Here is a 20,858-nt window from a genome sequence, read left to right as displayed (position 1 = left end):
GGAGATGGATAGATGTTTGCTGGAACACAGTACAAGAATGGAGAGGTTCAAGGGGAATTCTGAGTTGGATGAGAAACCAGAGAAGAGTCTTGTGACCTCAGTTTCTTCAGAAACACAGAATTATTCTTGGAATGTGCTTTTGAGTCTCTCCCAGGTGTAGCCTGGAACTCCTATGGAGTGAGTTTACTTTAGATTATTCATTACAACTGGCTATTGATATTTGTTTATATGCTTTTATGGAAAAACATGGTCTTGCCATGTGTGGTTTGTCTGGCACATGCAGCTTGTCCTTGTGATAATACACTTTACTCATGTGACTTTTTAAAAAACTTTTTATTGATTCTTTGTAAAATATACACCATGCATCCAACTACCACTCATTTCTCTGTCCCCTCTTACCTATAGTGTGTCCCACCATATACCCTTTTGTCTTCACATTGTGGCTTGCAAATGTTCATTACAATGGGTCATTGGTCTGGTAGGCCTTGTCCTTTTGCTACTCTCAATACTGGTACTTCACAGGGACTCCTCTTAGATAGTCTGTTGTTGCCCTGTGACATGGAGATCTTGAAGCTTTGAACCTGTAAAACTGGCCCCTTACAAGCTCCAACAGTTCACAGATGAGGTAGCTGTCAGGGTGGACCAACTCAAAACCCTAGGTCTGGGCCTGAGCTGGTCAGCCTGCCAGCTCTCCTGTACCCACACCACTAGGTGAGCTTAGCACTGCCCCAGCTAGTTCATCCAATGCCACAGCCAGCTAGCTCTCTGGCTCTCATAACCTCAGGGCCGGCTCACCCATTCCTGTGCCAGCAGGGCCAACTCTACTGTGCTGCCCAGGTGAGATGCAGGAGCTACAGTGTTACAGCCAATGAGGAACGGGACAGGTTCTCCTGTTCTCATGACTCCAGGGCCAGCTCTCTAGCCTACCATAGGTGGAGAGAGGCAGGAGGGGGGACTTATCCCTGCGCAGCTGACAGTTTTGTAGGATGAGCTCTCCCATGCTCATGCCCTAGTGGGCTGGCTCATCTGTGATCCTGCCATCCAGAGTAGTCAGCTCTACTATGCTGCCCCAATGAGGTGCCTGTAAATAAATGCCTTTCCCAAAGACACTTTGAAAAATGCATCTTTTCAGGGATCCTTAGGCTTTCCTGAGAGGGAAGCTGTTGTTGACCTGGGAAGGGGACTGCAGTGGTGGAGGCACTTGTGCCGAGCTGGACAACCTGAGTTCTGGCCCCCAAACCCACAGGATTGGGTAAGAGAATAGATTGTAGAAGGTTTTCTTCTGACTTCCACAGACGTGTTACCATACACACTTACCTCTCTGCCCCTCTCCTAAACACCCATGTAAATAATTGTAAAAAGTGTTGAATTAGAAGGACATGGAATTTGAATCTACCAAAGAAAGTGAAATTTTGAAATAAATGGAACCACAAATATCAGTTTTATCTTTGGTTACAGAAAGGAATAAAACAGCCAGCTGGTTGGTAGTAACGGTCACCACACACTGGAAAATGTTACTGAAGGGCCAGGACAGGATAAATATACAACATCCTTAGGGTATGGATGTTGAAATATATGACACTTAATTTTGAAAACAGTATGTTTAGTGTAAATACTATAATTTTGGCATGGGCTGAGTTCTTTCAAAACTATGCATTAATGTATAGGCTTCTCTTGAGACCAGTAGTTTTCTATCCATGCTGTAGGGATATCAAGTACACCAGATCTCACTGAGGATGGGGACTTATCATCTCTACATTTAAATGCATTTGTATTTCTAGAATCACTAGTCTAGCTTGCTTAATCTGAAGATATATTATCAAACCATGAAAACTACTTCTGCCTAGCAACTGTTGCCCTACCTCATGCACAGTGACCATCCTCACCCTTGCCATCCCACCCCACCTCCTTTGCCCAAAGCATTACCTGTGGCCTAGCTCTGCCCTTGAAGAATTTCATGTTGTCTCCCAGGAGCCACTGTGTGTTTTACGTTAGCTACCGATAGTTCTTACCTGACCTGTGCTGAAACTTGGATTGTTCTCTAACCAGGCTGGCCAAGAGCAGAGCTAGCAATGTCCTCTAGATACTACCAACCTGGCAGCCCTGCAGCTTGCCTGCAATAGTGAGGTGCTTGAGTACATTCTGCTTCTGAGTAGACATAAGTAAATGTATTTGTGGGAGAAAAACAGACAGAACATTGGCCTTCATCCAGAAAAGCATCCTAAGCATTGCTCTTGGTTAATTCAGTGTGAAAATTTATCAAAAACAGTACATTCAGCTGCTCTTAGATGTATTAGGAAAAAGTGTAGTTTTTGCCTGAGCAGAGCCAAAGTTCTTCTCTTTTATGCTGCCTAATTTAAGAGGACTTTCAATTCATCGTTATATCAATAATTTAACATGTTTTCTTTCATCTAAATGTGTCCTGGGGCAGGTAAAAGACTACTCATATATTGTAAGAAGACAAGGTCTTTCTCCCAGCACTCAAAGTTGGAAATGATCTGTAGAAATTAAACTTCAGTTTAATTGAAAATTGGTTGTAATTTGAAGCTTTATAGCTTCCTTGGGCCACCTGCTGCAAATTTTAATGAAGCATTGAAGGATTACAGCATTTAGAAATACCAATTTAGCTCCAATCTCTGATGTTGCAAACATTAAAGTCCTTCTTTTTGTTTAATATTGACCTCACAGAGTTGAGATATCCCCAAGCACACCAGTCCATCTTGCAGAGTGTTTTTACTTTGATGTTTTTATTTATTAACATGTGTATTATGTGCACACACTGAGGAGCCATGGTGCACTTGATGATGCATGGGCACAGAGGCCAGAGGAGCACTGAACCTGGATTTAGGCTGGCGGCAGCCAATCTCCCATAGTCCTCCTGTCCCCACCCTCTCCTCTGCAGCCATACCTGGCTTTCTCCATGGCTGCTGGGTATGTGTGCTCATACTTGCACAGCAGGTGGTCTTGTCTGTTGAGCCCTCTCCCTAGCTCTGGGTTTTGCTTTTAATAAGAACTTCACTTAGATATAATTAACATAGCATAAATGCTGACCTTTTAGGAAATGATGAAATTGCTTTTAGTATAACCAAAAAGTTATATAATCTTTATTAAAAACTTCAAAATATCTTTTTTTCCCACCAAGATGCCTTGTGTATATTAGCTGTCACTTTCACTTGGATGTGCATTTGCCTATTCTGGAGATTCCACATAAACTGAATCACACAATGTGACGGACTTTTTTCATTCAGCGTATGTTCATGATTCCTCAAAATTTTATCATGAAAATTAAGTACTTTGTCCCTATTTGTGTTGAGTAATACTCCATTGTATTCTATCCCACCATCCCTCTGTTTCTAGACTTTTAAGTTGTTTCTGCTTTCTGCCAGTTATTTGTGATGCTCCTCAAAATATTTGTGTACACATTTTTGTCTGAACATGTGTTTTCAGTTGTTATGTGCATGTGTTTGTATATTCCTGAAAATATGTGTATATGTACATGTGGAGGCCAGAGATTTATGGTGGGTGCCTGTCTTATCGCTGTCACTTTATACTTTAAGACAGAATCCCTCGCTTAACTTGAAGTTCATTCCTTAGGGAAGTCTAGCTGGCCAGCAAGCCTCAAGATTCTCCGGTCTTTCTACATTCCCAGATTTCAGACTGCGTGCAGACTGCCATAGTCAGCCTTTTATGTGGGTGCTATGGACATGCGCTCAGGTTCCCATGTTTACACAGCAAGCACTTCATTATGCTTTTTCCTTAGCCTCAATTGATCTGTTTTTCTTTAAGTCAATATCATACTGATTTATTAACTGCAACTTCATGGTCAGTTTTGAAATCAGGAAGTACAAGTCAGTCTGGAGGCTGAAGAGTGTTGGGCCTCTGGGCCATAGGTGTGACACCTGAGGATGGTTCAGCTGACTTTGGTAGATTCTTTGCTCTCTTCCTAGAAAAAACCTTTGGTAGGTTTTCTGCTCATCTGTTTACTCTTCTTGGCTTTCAATTTTTTGATAACTTTATAATGAACAGGAGGTGTCTGCCCCACATTTCATGCATCCTCCTTCTTTCAGCCCCCGGGCTCTGGTCCAGACCTGTTCTTATTCAGTATTTCTCGACAGAGTAGGTCACGGTCGGTAATAGTTCCCTGCTATTCCTTTCATTTTACCACTCTGCACTTAAGTCTGCACTTAACACTGCACTTAAGTCTGTCCTCAGATTGTTGTAAACACTCCTGACACTGAGTCAACTTGTATTTAACAACTAGAAGTAAGCATAATGCTCACATTTGAAAGTCTAGCTGAGCATTTTCATACTGTTTTTATATGATCAAGTCAGAAAACATTAGACAATAGTCTCCAGTCCATTATTATCTTTCTTATTTGAGTTGGATAGATGCTTTAGAAAAACGACTTTATGAATACCAAACAATATCATAAAATCACACAGATAAAATATTAAAAATAAATTCAAATTTCCACAAAATGTTATACACCAAAATAAGTTCCTTCTGGACAGAAAAAGCTTTCCACAATAAAGTGTATACAAATATTCATTTAGCTGAGTTGAGAATGAGAAAGTCTTCTACACACTGAACTATTGCAGCCATATTAAGAGAGAACTGAAACATTCTATTACATGAAGACAAAACATTTTTTAAATTTTAAAATGATATTTATTTTATTTGTGTGTGTTTCTGTTTGATGTATTGGTACATGTATGTATATGCCAGACAGTACATGTGTAATTCAGGGCAACATATGGGAGTCTGGAATCTCCATCTACTGTGTGAGATCCAGGATTACAGTTGGGTCACCAGGCTTTGGGGCTTTGGGCCTTTACTATCCTTAAAACTTTTTTCCTAAAAAATAAAAGTATGAGGTCAGCAAAAGTATAAATGTTGTTTAAAATATTAACAACCAATATAGCATTGGGCTAATAACCTAAGCTCCTAAGGAACTCTTGGAAATGTGTTAGGAAAGCATGAGAGTCTATAACATAATGAGGAGGGACATAGGTAGTTTGCAAAGGTGAAACAATGTAACCAGAAACTTGTAAAATGCTCCACTAATGACTAGGAGGTTGGAAACTAAGTAACACACCACCCCTTGACTGAAAATGGTGGGCTGGAAATACTCCCCACAGAAGTGGTGGGAAGTGAGCACTCTGTCACATACTAATAAAGAGAAGGGCTGGGGCAGGGCTAAGCAATGAAGAGTGCTTGCTGCTCTTCCAGAGGACCCAAGTTTGGATCCCAGCAGCCATGCCTGGAAGCACAACTGCTTATAATCCAGCCCCAGAGAATCCAATGCCCTCTTTTGGTTTTCATGGGCATACACACACATATACACACACACACACACACACACACACACACACACACACACAGAGGGAGAGGGAGAGGGAGAGGGAGAGGGAGAGGGAGAGGGAGAGGGAGAGGGGCACTCAGATGAAAGTAATCTGATTTTTTAAAATGAGAGAGAATGACATTTTTTCCTGATAGACTGTCATGAACTATGAATCACAGCATAGTTGGGTTGAGCTATTGTGACAAAATCCATAGGTTAATGTCTTAGTTAAGGTTTTATTGCTGTGAAGAGACACCATGACCAAGGGATCTCTTATAAAGATCAACATTTAATCAGGACTGGCTTACAGTTTTAGAAGTTCAGTATATTATCATCATGGCAGGAAGCATGGCAGCTTATAGGCAGACATAGTGCTTGGAGGAGCCAAGCATTGGACATCCTGATCTGAAGACAGCCAGGAGCAGACTGTCTGATGCACTAGCAGAGCCTGACCATAGGGTCTCAAAGCCCACACCCACAAAGACACACTTACTCCAATAAGGCCACACCTACTCAAACAAGGCCACACATCTTAATAGTGCCACTTCCTATGGGCCAAGCATATTCAAACCACTACAGTTAGATAGCACATACAGAATTTTGGATCCTAGAAGGGCTTCTATCTTGTGCAACCTAGAGCTTTGGTGTCTTTCTTTCTTTCTTCTTCTTCTTCTTTTTTTTTTTTTTTTTTTTTTTACTGTTCCAATGATAATGTCATTGTATAATTGTACATATTTGGGGTATAAGGTGATTATATAGCCTATACATACCGCATGGAATAATTAAAGCAAGTCAGTTATTTATCATCTAAATACTTAATACTTATCTATGGTAAGCTCATTTGAAACCTCTTCTCTTGACAATTTTGTGATGATGATTTTCTCAGGCACGGTGCTGTGCAGTAGATTTTCATTTTTAACCTTCATTCCCTTTCCTGACTTTCTGGTACCCATTGATGGCCATTGTCCATAATGTTCACTTCAGACTCTGAAGCCACCATTCTGATTTGCTCTCTGTAATGATGCATTATTATTTTTACAAATGTGATTGCAGAAGCTGTTTGTCTCTGTGCTTGGATTATTTCACTTCACATAAAGTTGTCCAATTCTGCTCCTCTTACCACGTATGACAAGGGGTCTTTCTATAAGAGGTTGAGTTGCATACCATTTTGTGTATGTGTATATCACATTTTCTTTATTTAATCACCATTTTAAGAACATTTAATTTTTTTTCTACTATGGCCCAATTTAAAGTTTGTGAACATTGTGGGGAGGCATCTTTTTTACAATCTAATTTCAGATTTTCTGAATTAAAACCCTGAAGATTCATATATCTACATGCATTCATACACACACACACACACACACACACACACACACACACACATTGAATTTGAGATCATGAGATAGTCGCTGAAGAAAGCTATAGGCATGGAGTAGACACACTTGGAAAGGGGCTATGTGTGCTTCTGGTAGCAGATTCCAAAGAACAAAGCCATGTAATGACTGTGGACTCCAAATGAATCCATCATGAGTCCCAGACACAGAGCTGTTGGTGTAGGATTTTGTGTTTTTCCTGCTAGCCACAGACTTGCTCTACTTTTATTCTTATGCCCCCATTCCTACATTTTGTAATGAGAATATTTACTCTATGATTTTACACAGGCTCATAGTTAAAAAAGATTGACTGTCTTGAGTCTGAGAGTTGCTTTAGATCTTTTAATATGGTCCAGGCTGTTAAAGGCCACAGGAACTTTCAAGACAGACTAATACACTTTGCATTATGAGTTGAAAATGAGGCCTGGGAGAAAGAAGACCGATGTTGTGACTTAAAGGGATGTGTTTGGGTGTCGGGTGGGGATGTAATGTTTCATCCTCATTGTTAACTTGACTGGTTTTGGAATCACCATGCAGAAACATTTCTTGACATGTGTGGGGGGGAACATTTCCAAAAGATTTAACTGACAAGAGAAAACCCATATACTATGGCAGGACTTCTATCCAAGATTCGCTGTTCTAATTTCTGATGACTACCAAGACTATAATTTGCATCCAAGCTGTCGTTGGCTTTGACATAAAGCATTTCACAATATTTCCACTTTTGCTCTTTTGATACACAAAATAGATCTTCTATATTTAGGGAGGTTTTGTTTTTATTTTTAATTTTCTTCAACGTAGTACCAATATTTTCTGAAATAACCAGTAAGAATATCATTACCATGGTACCTTATATTTTTATGAAATTTTCATGAGTTGGTCTACCCTGGAGAATAAGAAATATCTGTTTTTTGGCTCTGTATCACAAAGCAAATGCTTGAGTAAGGTCAATGTAAACCTTGGTCTGTGTGCAAGCTCCTGCCTTCTCATTACAAATCTGCTGTTTAAACTTTAGAAATTATCTAGCTTTAGCTTATAGCTCAGTTGGTAATGTGCTTGCCTAATATTAACATAGCTCTGAGTTCTGTTGCCAACATTGCATAAAGCTAAGTGTGGTGGCAAAGCCTGTGATCTCAGCATTTTCCAGGTACAGGAAAGAGGACCAGAAGTTCAAGGCCATCCTCAGCTATCTAGTGAGCTTGGGTCAGCCTGAGATACACCAGATTCGGTTAGTTTGCCTAATAGGTTAAGAAAAGGAGACTGACTAAAGCTAAGTGACCGGGCCTGGATAAACCGTAGACCTAGAATAAAAGCCCTTTGCTTCCTGTGTGAAACTGGTAATTTTTTTCTTTATTATGCTTGGACATGAAAACTCAATACTTTGTGTTTCAGCACAAAATTATTTATGTTTAGTGTTACTTAAATTATTATTAAATTAATTATTAAAATATCTATATTTAATATGTACTTAAACAGTTTATTAAAATATTTTCTGTGTCTTGCTAAATTACAAATTATACTTTGACTTGAAAATAGGACATTTAGTGGTCACAAGGTACAAACATTGGGGTTACTGAGTAATAATCATCATGCTGAAATTTGTTGTTTTCTAGGTTAGAAAACATTGAATTTCTTGACAGTTCATGAAAACAATTGTGTAGCTTAACAATAACAGAACAATGAAAATTTGAAAAAAATTGCAAAATGTCCACAATGTATGCCCTATAACCCCATCACTGAAGAGGCTGCAGGAGGAGGCTGTAGATTCTCATAGGATCTTACAGGTTAAGAAAAGGAGACTCACAAAAGCTAAGTAACAGGGCCTTGAGTTTGAGGCTAGCCTGGGCTGTGTAGCAAGACAGTAATTTTAAAAGAACAAGAATGGAGACAATTAAATACCCCCCCCTTTTAAAAGTCACAAATGAAGTAGAAATATTTTACCTCTGAAGTCCACATTAGTCACATTTACATGTTATGAAGCATTTTTCTTGTTTATTTAGCATAAGGAAGGAGGTAGAAGGGTGGCTTGGTGGTTAAGCAAGCCTTGGTGAGCCTTGGTGCTCACCGCTCTGGCAGAGAACCTGACTCCTTTTCAGGACTTTCCTCAGACACATCAGGTGCCACACGATCACCCATAACTCCAGTTCCAGGAGGTCTGGCACCATTGGTCTGTGGGGACACCTGTACCTATGTAGTACACAAAACCACATGCAGGCACACTCAAGTACACATTAATAGAAAAACTACATCAATCTTTTGAAGAGTCAGCATAAATTAGTACCCTCAAATCAGAAAGCGCTGTAATTTGAAGATGGCATGGATGCCATTTTGGTTTTGCTTTGATTCCTTTGAAATATTTTATCAATTCAGATGACTTTCATTCAAAGTATGTTCTGAACTGCAGCTTGGCAGTGGTTTAGCATGCTGATGTTATGTGAGGTTGACTTCATATAGCTGATGAATGAATATTTTTTTCAGCTGAAGTAGGACAAAACAGACCTCATGGGGGAAACAGAAGTAACCACCACCATCGTCCTCTATTTTAAAATGAGGCAGCTGCTATTATTCTTCATGTAGATGTGACTAAGTTGATTCATTTAACATATACATAACTCTCTTGCGAATCTTAGGAGTTTGTGATAATCCTACTAAACATCTTCTGCATTCCTTCTCTGGGAATTATTGGATGTCAGTAGAAATGAACATAGAAAGCAAATTTTGAACTGAAAATATAATTTTGACTTCCTTCTATGTTCAAATCACTGTAGCTGGCTTCTTGTGGGGGAGGGGCATTAAACTAGTGATTCTCCTCTTCCAGAAGCTTGAAACTATTTGAAAGACTTAAGGAATGAATATTATTATCTTTAAGTGACAGTACTTATTTCAAGTCATTTCTATCTTCAGTATGAAGCTAAAATGTCTAAAGAACTTGTCCATAGTCTGGTAGCACATGCTTGGCAGTTTGTGGTGTTTAAAACTGGTCCTACTCAGTGCGGAGAGAGACCAGAAAAAAGTGTGTATACTTTATGCTCAGGTGCCTTGGACACCAGCTAGCCCCGTTCACTTAAGATGAGGGTATCTCATGCTTTTTCCCAAATAACTGCAGGAGCTATTTTAAAACCTGAATGTCCTGACTATAATGAGCTGCTTCATTTGGAGGATCTATAGAGTTTGTCAAATGATAAAACTGAGCAGCCAAACATATTCTCAAAATGACTTAAAATGATTATTTAATACAGACTCTTGTTGGCAAGCTTGCTTTAGGATCTGTGTGTCTTCTGAGAATGTGAGTACTCATTAGAAACATTTTAAGAAAATTGGTCTATACTCCAGAACTGTGAACAATAAGGATATTTTCTGATCTCCTCTGAAAAAATTACTGCTAATTATACAAAATTGAGTTCAAATAGTACCAACATTGTTATTAGCACTACAGATTTGATAAGCTTTCCTCTAACAGGAAATATAAATTATAGAAAATAAGGCTTGTTATTGTATGTCATGGGTGTCTACTCTTAAAATATGTTGTGGTTTAAAAATTGGAGGACTTGCCTCTCAGAGTCTTTAAAGTCTTATAACATTTCTCGAGTCTCTCTGTGTGTATATCTATATTATAATACATACGTTTCCATGGATTAATCAAAATCAGACTACCTCAAACAGTTTTATAGATAGAAACATGTTCTAAGTAGGCCTGATGTCACTGTTACTGTATCAGGTGAAGGCAGACTCGGCATCTTGAGGGAGGAAGTAATGAGGCCTGGGAGCCTGCCTCTGAAGTTCTGCTTACACCATCCTGCAAGATAAAATGCTAACATTTTAGACCTTGAAGCTCCCAGGATAGGATGAGACATTTTCATGTGAACATGCAACCGAGGTGTCCTGAAGGTTTATAAAGAGAATGACACCGTGGTGATCATGTGACTGCCTTCACAGGTACTGTGGCTGAAAATGGAGAACTGGAAAGTGTTAATATTAATATTGGCTTGTTCGTTGTTTTTTGAGGCAAGTTCTCACTGTGTAGCACAGGTCAGCCTACAGCTCACTGTGCAGCTTAGGACTGCCTCAGCCTTGTAGCATTCTCATGCTTTGGCCTTCTGAATGCTAGGATTATATGTATATGATGCCATGCAGAACTGGTATGTTAAAAGATAAATTTCTTCTAATTGCTGGCTTTGTGGCCAAGATTCTAACTAGAACCAGAAAATAAGCTGGCTTATCCAGAAGATTAAATTAAAAATTTGGAATCATTGAAGTAGAGTCTAAGCCACAGCAGATATGACTTTAAAGGGTGGACCCTGAAAGCAGGCTCCACCTCAGCCAGAAACCAGAGCTACTGTAACTTTGCCATTTGAGTCAGGTTAGTGAAAATGTAACAGAGTGCTTAAAAGAAAGGTCTAACACTCAGAAAACCTGGACTTGAATTCTGATATCACCTCTAATTTTGTGGCATTTGTATATCATGCAAAGTTCCATGTTTCAGGAAAATGAGGATTTTACATTCCTTCCCAGAGTGTGTAAGGATTGAGTTGATTCCTGTAGACCCCAACAACAGAGCTTAACAGGCAGTAAATTTTAATTCTAAATGGATGTTACAATAATAACCATGGTATATACCAGCTAAATTATTGTTGCTATGCCTATTGCTTCTCCAGAGTAAAGAACACGGGATAATTGCATGGAGCACATGGCATGCCGTGCTCCTCAAGGCAGCTTTTAATTACTGAGCCATGTTCTTGAATGACATTAACTAATGAGAACATACTCAGCGCCTCAGCCCGGGTGCTCTGCTCTTGTTGGATGGACCAGTGCCCCAAGCACTGCCTGCTGTGTCTCTCTCCAGTGGCTACAGGGAAACTCCTACAGAAGTTCTGACAGGTCATGGAAACCACAGGCCTGAAGTCAGGCCCTGTTAGCAGACTATATGACCTACATTAGGCCCCAGAATTGCTTATTTATATGCTGTTGAAGGCTAGTAGCTCTGTGGCCTTTAAAATTCCTCAGGAAGATGTAAGGAACAGACTATGCAGACCATGTAGAATGAGGGATAATCTTAAAAAGCCGGAGCTCAAGTTTTCTGTCTTGGAATTCCATATGCATTTGATGAATGGTAATTAAGTTTTGGCTTCTTTGGGGGTAAATACCCAGGAGAGGTGTCATATAGCTGGGCCATATGACAGGTCTGATTTTAGTTTTCTGAGAAACATTCATACTGACTACCATAGAAGCTGAACTAGTCAACATTCCTACAGGTATCGTAGCACACCAATAGTGTCTACAACTTCCTCAGCATTTACTGTTGTTTTCTTGGTGATAGCTGTCCTGGACTGGGGTAAGATGGAATCATAACGTTGTTTTCACCAGCATTTCTCTGGCTAGTGGTACTAAATGAGTTTTTTTTATTTCTTGGCTATTTGTACTTTTAAAAATTGTCCATTTTATTAGCTCATTTGTTACCTGAGTTACATAGATTTCTTTTGGTGCTTGTGTGTGTGTGTGTGTGTGTGTGTGTGTGGTATGTGATGTGTATGTGTATGTGTCTGTGTGTGTATGTATGTCTGAGGTGTGTGTGTGTATCTGTGATGTGTGGTATGTGGTGTGTGTGTGTGTGTGTTGGTGTGGTGTGTCTGTGTGTATCTGTGTGTGTGTTGTGTGTGTAGTGTATATGTGGTGTGTGTCTGTGATATATGGTATGTGATGTGTATGCATGTGTGTCTCTGTGTGTGTGTGTGTCTGTGATGTGTGGTATGTGATATATATGCATGGTGTGTGTATCTATGTGGGTATGTATATGTAGATGTGATGTGGTGTGTGTATCTGTATTGTGTGTAGGGTATATATGTGGTCTGTGTGTGTGTGTGTTCTCTGTATCACAGAGATACTTGCACATTACTAGAAATTATACTATGAAACCACCCTAGGTGTCCATTAATAGAAGAATGGGGAAAGAAAATACCATTTATAAACACGATGGACTTCTTCCAACAAATCTAGAAGAGGGAAGTTATGATGTTTGCAGTGAAATGGATGTGATAGATGATAGTCACCCTAAATGAATTAAGTCAGTCCCTGACAATAAGAAGAGTTCGGCTTTTCTCTTCATTTTTGGTCCTAGATGGTGGAAAAACAAAACCATGTATGTACAGAAGACATAAAAACAGAAGCAAGACTATCAGGTAGAACACAGGGCAGCAGTGGAAGTGGAGGTTAGATAAGGAGGGAAAATAGAGGGTCTAAGACTGTACCTAAAGCACTTTAGGTCCTTGCATGAAATTTGCCTTTGTAGCTAAGTTTAATAAGCATTTAAAAGACAGATTATAGGTTTAAAAAACTAAAATAAAGAAACTTTGCTTAGATGATGAACTCAAATGTTCCTTCAGCTGCAGTTACTTTGTATGTGCTGAGATGTCTATAAAATTGTTCACTGAACCAAAGATATAGAAGTAAATCTATGGATAAAGGCATTGCATTCCAGACCTGAGGACACCAAATAGCAGGAAGAAAAGTATGAAGTCACACAGCACTGCAGCGTGAGGCTTTTCCACACTTGAGACACAGCTGAGGGGACTTCTGCTGCAGGCCTCTCACCTCAGCGCTGTGAGGCAGCCTTTGTGTGGAGAGCACAAGGGCTTCCCGCTAACTCTGTGGATAAGAAGCACAACTCTAATAGGAATATTACCTGCCTGCTCGCAACAGTTCTTAAGTGCCATGTGCTGTAGCAATCCTCTTGCTAGTTAGTAATTTCTGAAAATATCCTTTTAAATTACATGATTACAATTACGATGCTATGTTACTGTTAGAGGTAGATGGGAAATCGAACTCGGAAACACTTAGATCAATTGATTTGAAGAATACGTGAGGGAAATAAAGTCAGCAATTTCTATCTGGACAGGAAACCTGTGCTGATTAAGGAGTCAATAGGATATGAAAATAATTTGGATTAGCCAAATGTTAAGGCCTCATTTTCAACTTTATGAGAGTAAAAAAAGTGCATGCTTATAAACACATGCACACAAATGCCCACAAAAAGATTGTAATATCTCTTTATATGTCATTTTGATAGTGATTAATATATGACAAGAACTTGACACCCCTTGCCAGCTTCACATATGCTTTGAGCTGAAGACTACCCGTGAGATTCATTATCCATCCTGTTTCCTCTGCATTCAGTGTGAGTGTGTGAGTGTGTGAGTGTGTGAGTGTGAGTGTGTGTGTGTGTGTGTGTGTGTGTGTGGTAATTTAGGTCTACTCTTCATAGTGGCACTGCTGTAGAATGTTAGTGTGGGGCCATATCACCTATTAACACTTCAGCATGGAAGACTCCATCATTATTTCCAGAGAGGTGAAACTTGGTTAGTGACTTGGGGAACAGGAACAATTCTGTGGACAGAAATCAGAAAGGCCCACAGCGTGAAGGAAAAAGGTTCATCCACATGGAGCCAAGATGGGAGATGTCAGGAGCCAGGAGATCCTATTGAATCCAGCAAAGATGGAGATATTGACCAAAGGTTGTCCTGTGGAGGGGTAATGAGGACAGCAAGGTCTGTCCTCTCAGGAGTTAGCTCAGTGTGTTGTCTATAATCCATCTCCAGCAGATGTCGGCAGAATCAAATTATTTTTGTCCTAGCAGGAGTTGAGCAAGAGTAAAGAGTTAATTTGTTAATATGTTTTTAGACAGTAAATGTATTTTTGTATGACTTATTTTTCTAAAAACCAGGTTTCTCAAGGAAACATGATTTTGTGCTCTAATTTCACTTAGAAAATACATTTCACTTCAAAATGATTATTTTGAAGGGAAATCAGTTACATATAGAGAACAAATCATTCTTCCTTTAATAAGACATTTCCAATTATAGCTGTTGAATAACAAATCTGCTGTGAGAAGCGGGGTTTTTCAGTGTTCCATATGCACAGCTCTGATTAGGAGAAGGGAAAGATACCTATCTCCTGCAAATGGTGAATTCCACCCAGTAAGTGGAAGGGGGAGGTGCATTTTATTCTGACAGTTGTTTTTTAATTATAAAAGCTTTGACTAGCCCATGTTTGGAGAAAATATTCTTTTAAAAATATTTTTTAGCCTTTACTCTCCATCTTTTATAGTGACCATTATTTCAAAAATCCAAAAGGACTTTACTCACTCTTCGAAACAGTTTGCATCGGCTGCAGAGAACTTGATAAGCATCCTTGCCACATTTCCATCCAGGCTTTGCCCACACCTGCTGTTCCAGAATAAGCCTACAAATATTACAATGTCTTTATAAAGCAAGACCTAAAGATAACAATTGGCCCAGGAGACATTGTTTACTTACATTAGTATTTCAAGAATTGTATCTATAGATTTTGTTGTTTTTAAAAATAGCTTCATATCAACTATATTACAGCATTTAAATTAACTGTTTCCTATTCAATTTCCAGGGCTACTGCAACACACAGGGGCCAGGTGATTTTCAAAGACGCATTAGCCCAGCAGTTGTGTGAACAAGGAGGTAAGTTTATCCTTGACTTGCTTATGTTAGTTGTGTCTTCATTATTTATGGCAGGTCCTCTGTCTTACATACTGAGCTACCATTTCATTAATGTTACTTTATCATGGTGTTTTAAAATTGAGTTGTTGACTAGTTCATATCTCTAGTCATTATTTATTCCTTGATAAAGCTAGCAGACTTCTGAACATATTCTCTGCGAATGAAAGAACCAAAAGAGATTTTATAATTTTATAATGGTTTTTTCTGAGCCACTTTTAGTTGTCCTAGACGTGACAAATTTTAATAGTAATTGTAAAATTATACAAAAATTCATTCTCTTTAATTCACCACTGAAGCTTCACGTCAAACGTGATTCTGATTATTACTTTGTACTCTAATATCTCTGATTTTGCTTTAGTTGGTCACATCACGAGTTGATTATATACCTACATCTGTAGATAGACATAATCAGTATGGTTGTACCTAAGTAGTGTGGTATTTGATAAATTGTTACTGTCAAAAATCTAATTATTTTCTTACAAATTCTTCACTCATAAAACTCCCTTCCACAATTTCAAAAACCTATGATTCATATTCTTTGGTTAAATTAACTTTTCTTCTATGAGTATGCAGGCACAAGAATTCTATTACAGTATAAATTTCTTCTATGTTATGAAAATATTTACTGAAAATATAGAATACCATAAAGCAAGGAATATCAACATTCTGAAAAATACATAATATTAAAAAAGATATGTTCAATTCACATTTACTAGTCCTTAAAACTAAATTTTCTTAAACCTTACAAATTCAAGTCTTTTGCATTTTAATTGGATTGGACTATTTAAAATAAAATGAAAAGCTAAGAAAATTAATACAAAAATTCTCAGTGAGTGAGGGTAAACACAATCTTATATGATAGTATTTATATGCACACAATTTTCCATTAATTAATTAATTAATTAATTAATTAATTCACTTTACATCCCCATTGTAACCCCCTCCAACTTCTCCTTCCATCCCCAACCTCCCACCCCCCCTCTCCCATTCCCTTCTCCCCTTCTCCTTAGAAAAGAGGAGCACCCCCTCCCCTGGTACCAACTACCCTAGCACATCAAATTCTTACCAGGACTAAGCACATCTTCTACTGAGGCCAGATAAGGCAAGCCAGGTAGGAGAAAGGGATCCAAAGGCAGGCAACTAAGTCCAAGTCAGAGACAGCCCCAAGACAATTGTTGGGGTACCTACATAAAGACCAAGCTGCACATCTGCTACATATTCAAACTCCATTTCCCCTGGTGCTAGGACTCTCAGCTGAGTCATCCCCATATCCTCCCAGGTCTCAGGCTTGTCCCAGAGATGCCCCCAACTGATTTCCCTTCTTTCTCCCACCTCTCTCACCTAACACCTCCAGTCTCCCCACACCTAATCCCCACCCCCTCTCCAATTCAGTTCTGTCTCTCTATCCAGTTCCAATGTCTATTTTATTTCCACTTCTGAGCAAGATTCACACATCCTCCCTTGAGTTCTTCTTGCTTCTTTGGGTCTATGGATTGTAGCACGGTTATCCTGTGCTTTATGGCTAATATCCACTTATAAGTGAGTACTTACCATGTGTGTCTTTCTAGATCTGGTTTACTCAGGATATTTTCTAGTTCCATCTATTTGCATGGGAATTTCATGATGCCCTTATTTTTAATAGCTAGGTAGTATTCCATTGTGTAAATATGGGTCACATTTTTTTATCCATTTTTTGATTCAGAGACATCTGAGCTGTTACTGGTTTCTGGCTGTTAAGAAATAAAGCTGCTATGAACATAGTTGTTGGGGTGATATTTAGAAAATGGCGCCTGGTCAGGCTTGTTATCTGGCAGCCACCATGTTCCGGCTGCTCCTCGGCTCTGACTGGGGCTCTGGCTGTGGCTCTGGCTACCTAGATGCGCAGGCCCTGGAACCCACAAGACACCAACCTGGGGGATGGCTCTGCCTATCGCCACGCTGCTGCATCCACCAGGAGTAGAGGAGTGTTTCCCTTGCTCCACATCCTTGCCAGCATGTACTGTCTTTTGAGTTTTTGATCTTAGCCATTCTGCTGTGTGTAAGATGGCATCTCAGAGTCATTTTGATTTGCATTTCCCTTATGATTAAGGACTTTGAACATTTCTCTTTTGTTTCTCAGCCATTAGAGGTCTCTCTGTTGAGAATTCTTTGTTTAGCCCTGGACCCCATTCTTTAATAAGGTATTTGAGTTGTTGGTGTTTATCTTCTTGGGCTGTTTATAAATTTTGGATATTAGGGTTGGTGGAAGATCTTTTTTTCTCGTTCTGTAGTTTGGTCTCATTGACAGTGTTCTTTGGCTTACAGGACCTTTTTAATTTCATGAGGCCCCTGTTGGAAATTGTTGATCTTAGTGTCTGAGCTGTTGGTGATCTCCTCAGGAAGTTGTCTCCTGTAGCAATTCATTTATAGCTATTTCCCATTTTCTCTTCTATTAGATTTAGTGTATTTGGTTTTATGTTTCGGTCTTTGATCCACTTGGACTAGAGTATTATGCAGGATGATAGATATGGATCTATTTGCATTCTTCTGCCTACAGACATCCAGTTAGACCAGCACCATTTGTTGAAGATACTTTCTTTTTTTATTGTATGGTTTGCCTTCCTTGTCAAAAATGAAGTGTCTGTAAGTGTGTAAGTTTATTTCTGGGTTTTAAATTCTATTCCATTTATCAGTCTGTTTTTATGGGAATACCATGTAGTTTTATTACTATTGTTATGTACTACAGCTTGAAATCAGGGATGGTGATACCTCCAGAAGTTCTTTTATTGTATAGGATTGTTTTAGCTATCCTGGTTTTCTTTTTTTGCATATGAATTTGAGAATTGCTCTTTCAAGGTCTTTAAAGAATTGTGTTGGAATTTTGATGAGAATTTCATTAAATCTTTAGATTGCTTTTGGTAAAATGGTCGTTTTTACTATGTTAATTCTATTGATCCATGAGGATGGGAGATCTTTCCATCTTCTGATATCATCTTCAATTTTCTTCAGAGACTTGAAGATCTAATCATACAGATCTTTCACTTGCTTGGTTAGAATTAAACCAAGGTATTTTATATAGTGAAGGGTGTTGTTTTCTAATTTCTTTCAAATCCTGTTTATCATTTATATAAAGGAGGGCCACCGAGGGTTTTTTTTTTAAGTTAATTTTATATCCAGCCACTTTGTGGAAGGAGTTATCAGTTGTAGGGAGTTCTCTGGTAGAATTTTGTGGTTCACTATGTATACTATCATATACTTTAATAGTGATGCCTTGACTTCTTCCTTTCCAATTTTAATTCCCTTGATCTCCTTTGCTTGTCTTATTGCTTTAAGTATTGAATTAATTGTAGTATTATATTGCTGTATATTGCCTTTATTGTGTTTATGTATAGGCCTTGTATCCTCAATATCTCCAAGACTTTTATTATGAAGGGGTGTTGAATTTTGTCAGAGGATTTTCAGCATCTAATGAGATGATCATGTGTTTTTTCTCTCTATTTTTTTGTGTGGATTACATTGATGAATTTTCATATATTGAAATATTTCTACATCCCTGGGATGAAACTTACTTTATCATGGTGGATGATGCTTTTGGTGTCTTCCTAAATTAGGTTTGTGAGTATTTTATTGAGAATTTTTGCATCAATATTCATAAGAGAAATCTGTCTGAAGTTCTCTTTTCTTATTGAGTTTTTATGTTGTTTAGGTATGACTCATACTAGGTATGAGAGTCAGGGTTACTGTGGCCTTATAGAATGAGTTTGGCAATGTTCTTTCTGTTTCTATTTTGTGGAATAGTTTTAGGAATGTTGATATTGTCTCTTCTTTGAAGGTAAGGTAGAATTAAGTGCTAAAACCATCTGGCCATGGGCTTTTTTATGGGGGGGAGGGCAGGGAGACTTTAAATAATACTTCTATTTCCTTAGGGGTTATAGGATTATTTAAATAGTTCACCTGATCTTTATTAACTTTGGTAAGTGAAATTAATAAAGAAAGTTATCCCTTTCATTTAGAATATCCAATTTTGTGGTATAAATGATTTTGAAGTAAAACCTAGTGATTCTTTGGATTTCTTTGGTGTCTATTTTATGACCCCCTTTTTCATTTCTGATTTTTTAAATTTGGATCTCTGCCTTTTAGTTAGTTTGGCTAAGGGTTTGTATATCTTGTTAATTTTCTCAAATAATGAGCTCTTGGTTTCATTGATTCTTTATATTGTTCTCTTTGTTTCTAATTGATTGATTTCAGCTTTGAGTTTGATTATTTTCTGTCCTGTACTCTTGTATGTGTTTGCTTCTTTTTGTTCTAGAGCTTTCAGGTGTACTTTTAAATCGCTAGTATAAGATCTCTCTAATTTCTTTATGGAGGCACTTAGTGCTATGAACTTTCCTCTTTAGCACTGCTTTCATTGTGTCCCAGAAGTTGGGGAAACACTCCATTGAGTGGAGTGTTGTTCAGTTTCTATGAGTTCGTAGATTTTCTGTTGTTTCTGTTGTTGTTGAAGTCCAGTTTTCATCCGTGGTGGTTTGTTAAGATACAATTTTCTTTTATCTGTTGAGGCTTGTAGCTCACCTCTACTGGCAGTACCCCAGGGGGACCTGGGAGGGCAGGGATCACGTGCACACAGTTTACATTTGGTGTGTACCATGTTGTGGAAACATAGCCCAGGATGAGAACAAGGTGCTTTTCGTTGACACAAGAGCCACAGAAGTCACATTGGTGCAAACAAGATAAGGCAGGGAACCCAAGGAGAATGTCAGCTTCCTGCTGTGAGAAAACGGGTGCTAAAAACCATTTATTTATTTTGAGTCTTTCTACTTTTAATTAAAACATTATCTCCTCAAATAAAATAACATAATTCTTCTTGTAATGATTTTCTGTGTTTTACACAAAGAATATCTAATGTATTTATGAAAGAAAAAAATAGCCTTCTCTGTATACCATGCCCAGGACCTTTTATTTATCGTGTATTTTAGTATATTTGTCTTAATTAGATTAAGCAATTCAAACAAAGCAAAGTGTGTTTTGTGGAGCTTGGGAACAGGATCATTTTAAGATTGTATTGTGGGCTAAACGTATTGAAAAAAGAAGTTTCTGAATACATAAGTGATGCTGTTAGTGGGTCATCAGCCTTGGTCCCCTTCCTCAGAAGACTGTTCTGCAAATCAGTCCCAGCAGCTTTCAGGCTTCTGCCTGGGCTCACAGCCATTCACTGTGTGTCCCCACCTCACTCAGACTCCTTTCAGTCATACCCCAGAACCCCTGAGTGTGCCTCAGTCCGTAAGCCAAGTGCTACTTGCACCCAAAATATCCCTTTTTCCTTGCTCAGATTAACCTTTTATATCTCTTATTCTGGCTGACTTGGCTTTCTGATTCAAGTGTAAGAAAGGGAAACATTTGGGCTTGGTGGTAATAAAGTTTCGGTGTTTCTATCTCCATCCATTGTCTGTACAGAGTGGTTTTATCTGAAGCTGATTGTTTCACAAGAGAACCCAGGGTCCAGCTGCAGGGCTAGACCAGCTGCTGGATGTCAGGGGCTGCCCCTGTCTCTCACTCTCTCCTGAGGCTGAGGAGAGAAAGCAGTCATTCACTTTCCAGTTTCAGGCTTTAGAAGTCCTTTGCAATCAGAGAGTTGT

At 38.7% G+C, this 20,858-nt stretch overlaps 1 protein-coding gene across 1 annotated transcript in view; it reads left to right on the top strand.

The window, feature by feature from the left end:
• Positions 1–20,858, top strand: part of Reln (reelin) — a 416,018-nt gene that overhangs the window by 147,465 nt on the left and 247,695 nt on the right. Inside the window, exon 4 of the mRNA XM_028778108.1 lies at positions 15,134–15,204. Coding sequence (XP_028633941.1) covers positions 15,134–15,204 — 71 coding nt within the window. The remainder of the gene's footprint in view (positions 1–15,133; positions 15,205–20,858) is intronic.

The sequence above is a fragment of the Grammomys surdaster genome, unplaced genomic scaffold (assembly GCF_004785775.1).
Source record: "Grammomys surdaster isolate TR1022 unplaced genomic scaffold, NIH_TR_1.0 325, whole genome shotgun sequence".
NCBI lineage: Eukaryota > Metazoa > Chordata > Mammalia > Rodentia > Muridae > Grammomys > Grammomys surdaster.
This window is presented reverse-complemented; position numbering and strand designations above follow the sequence as displayed.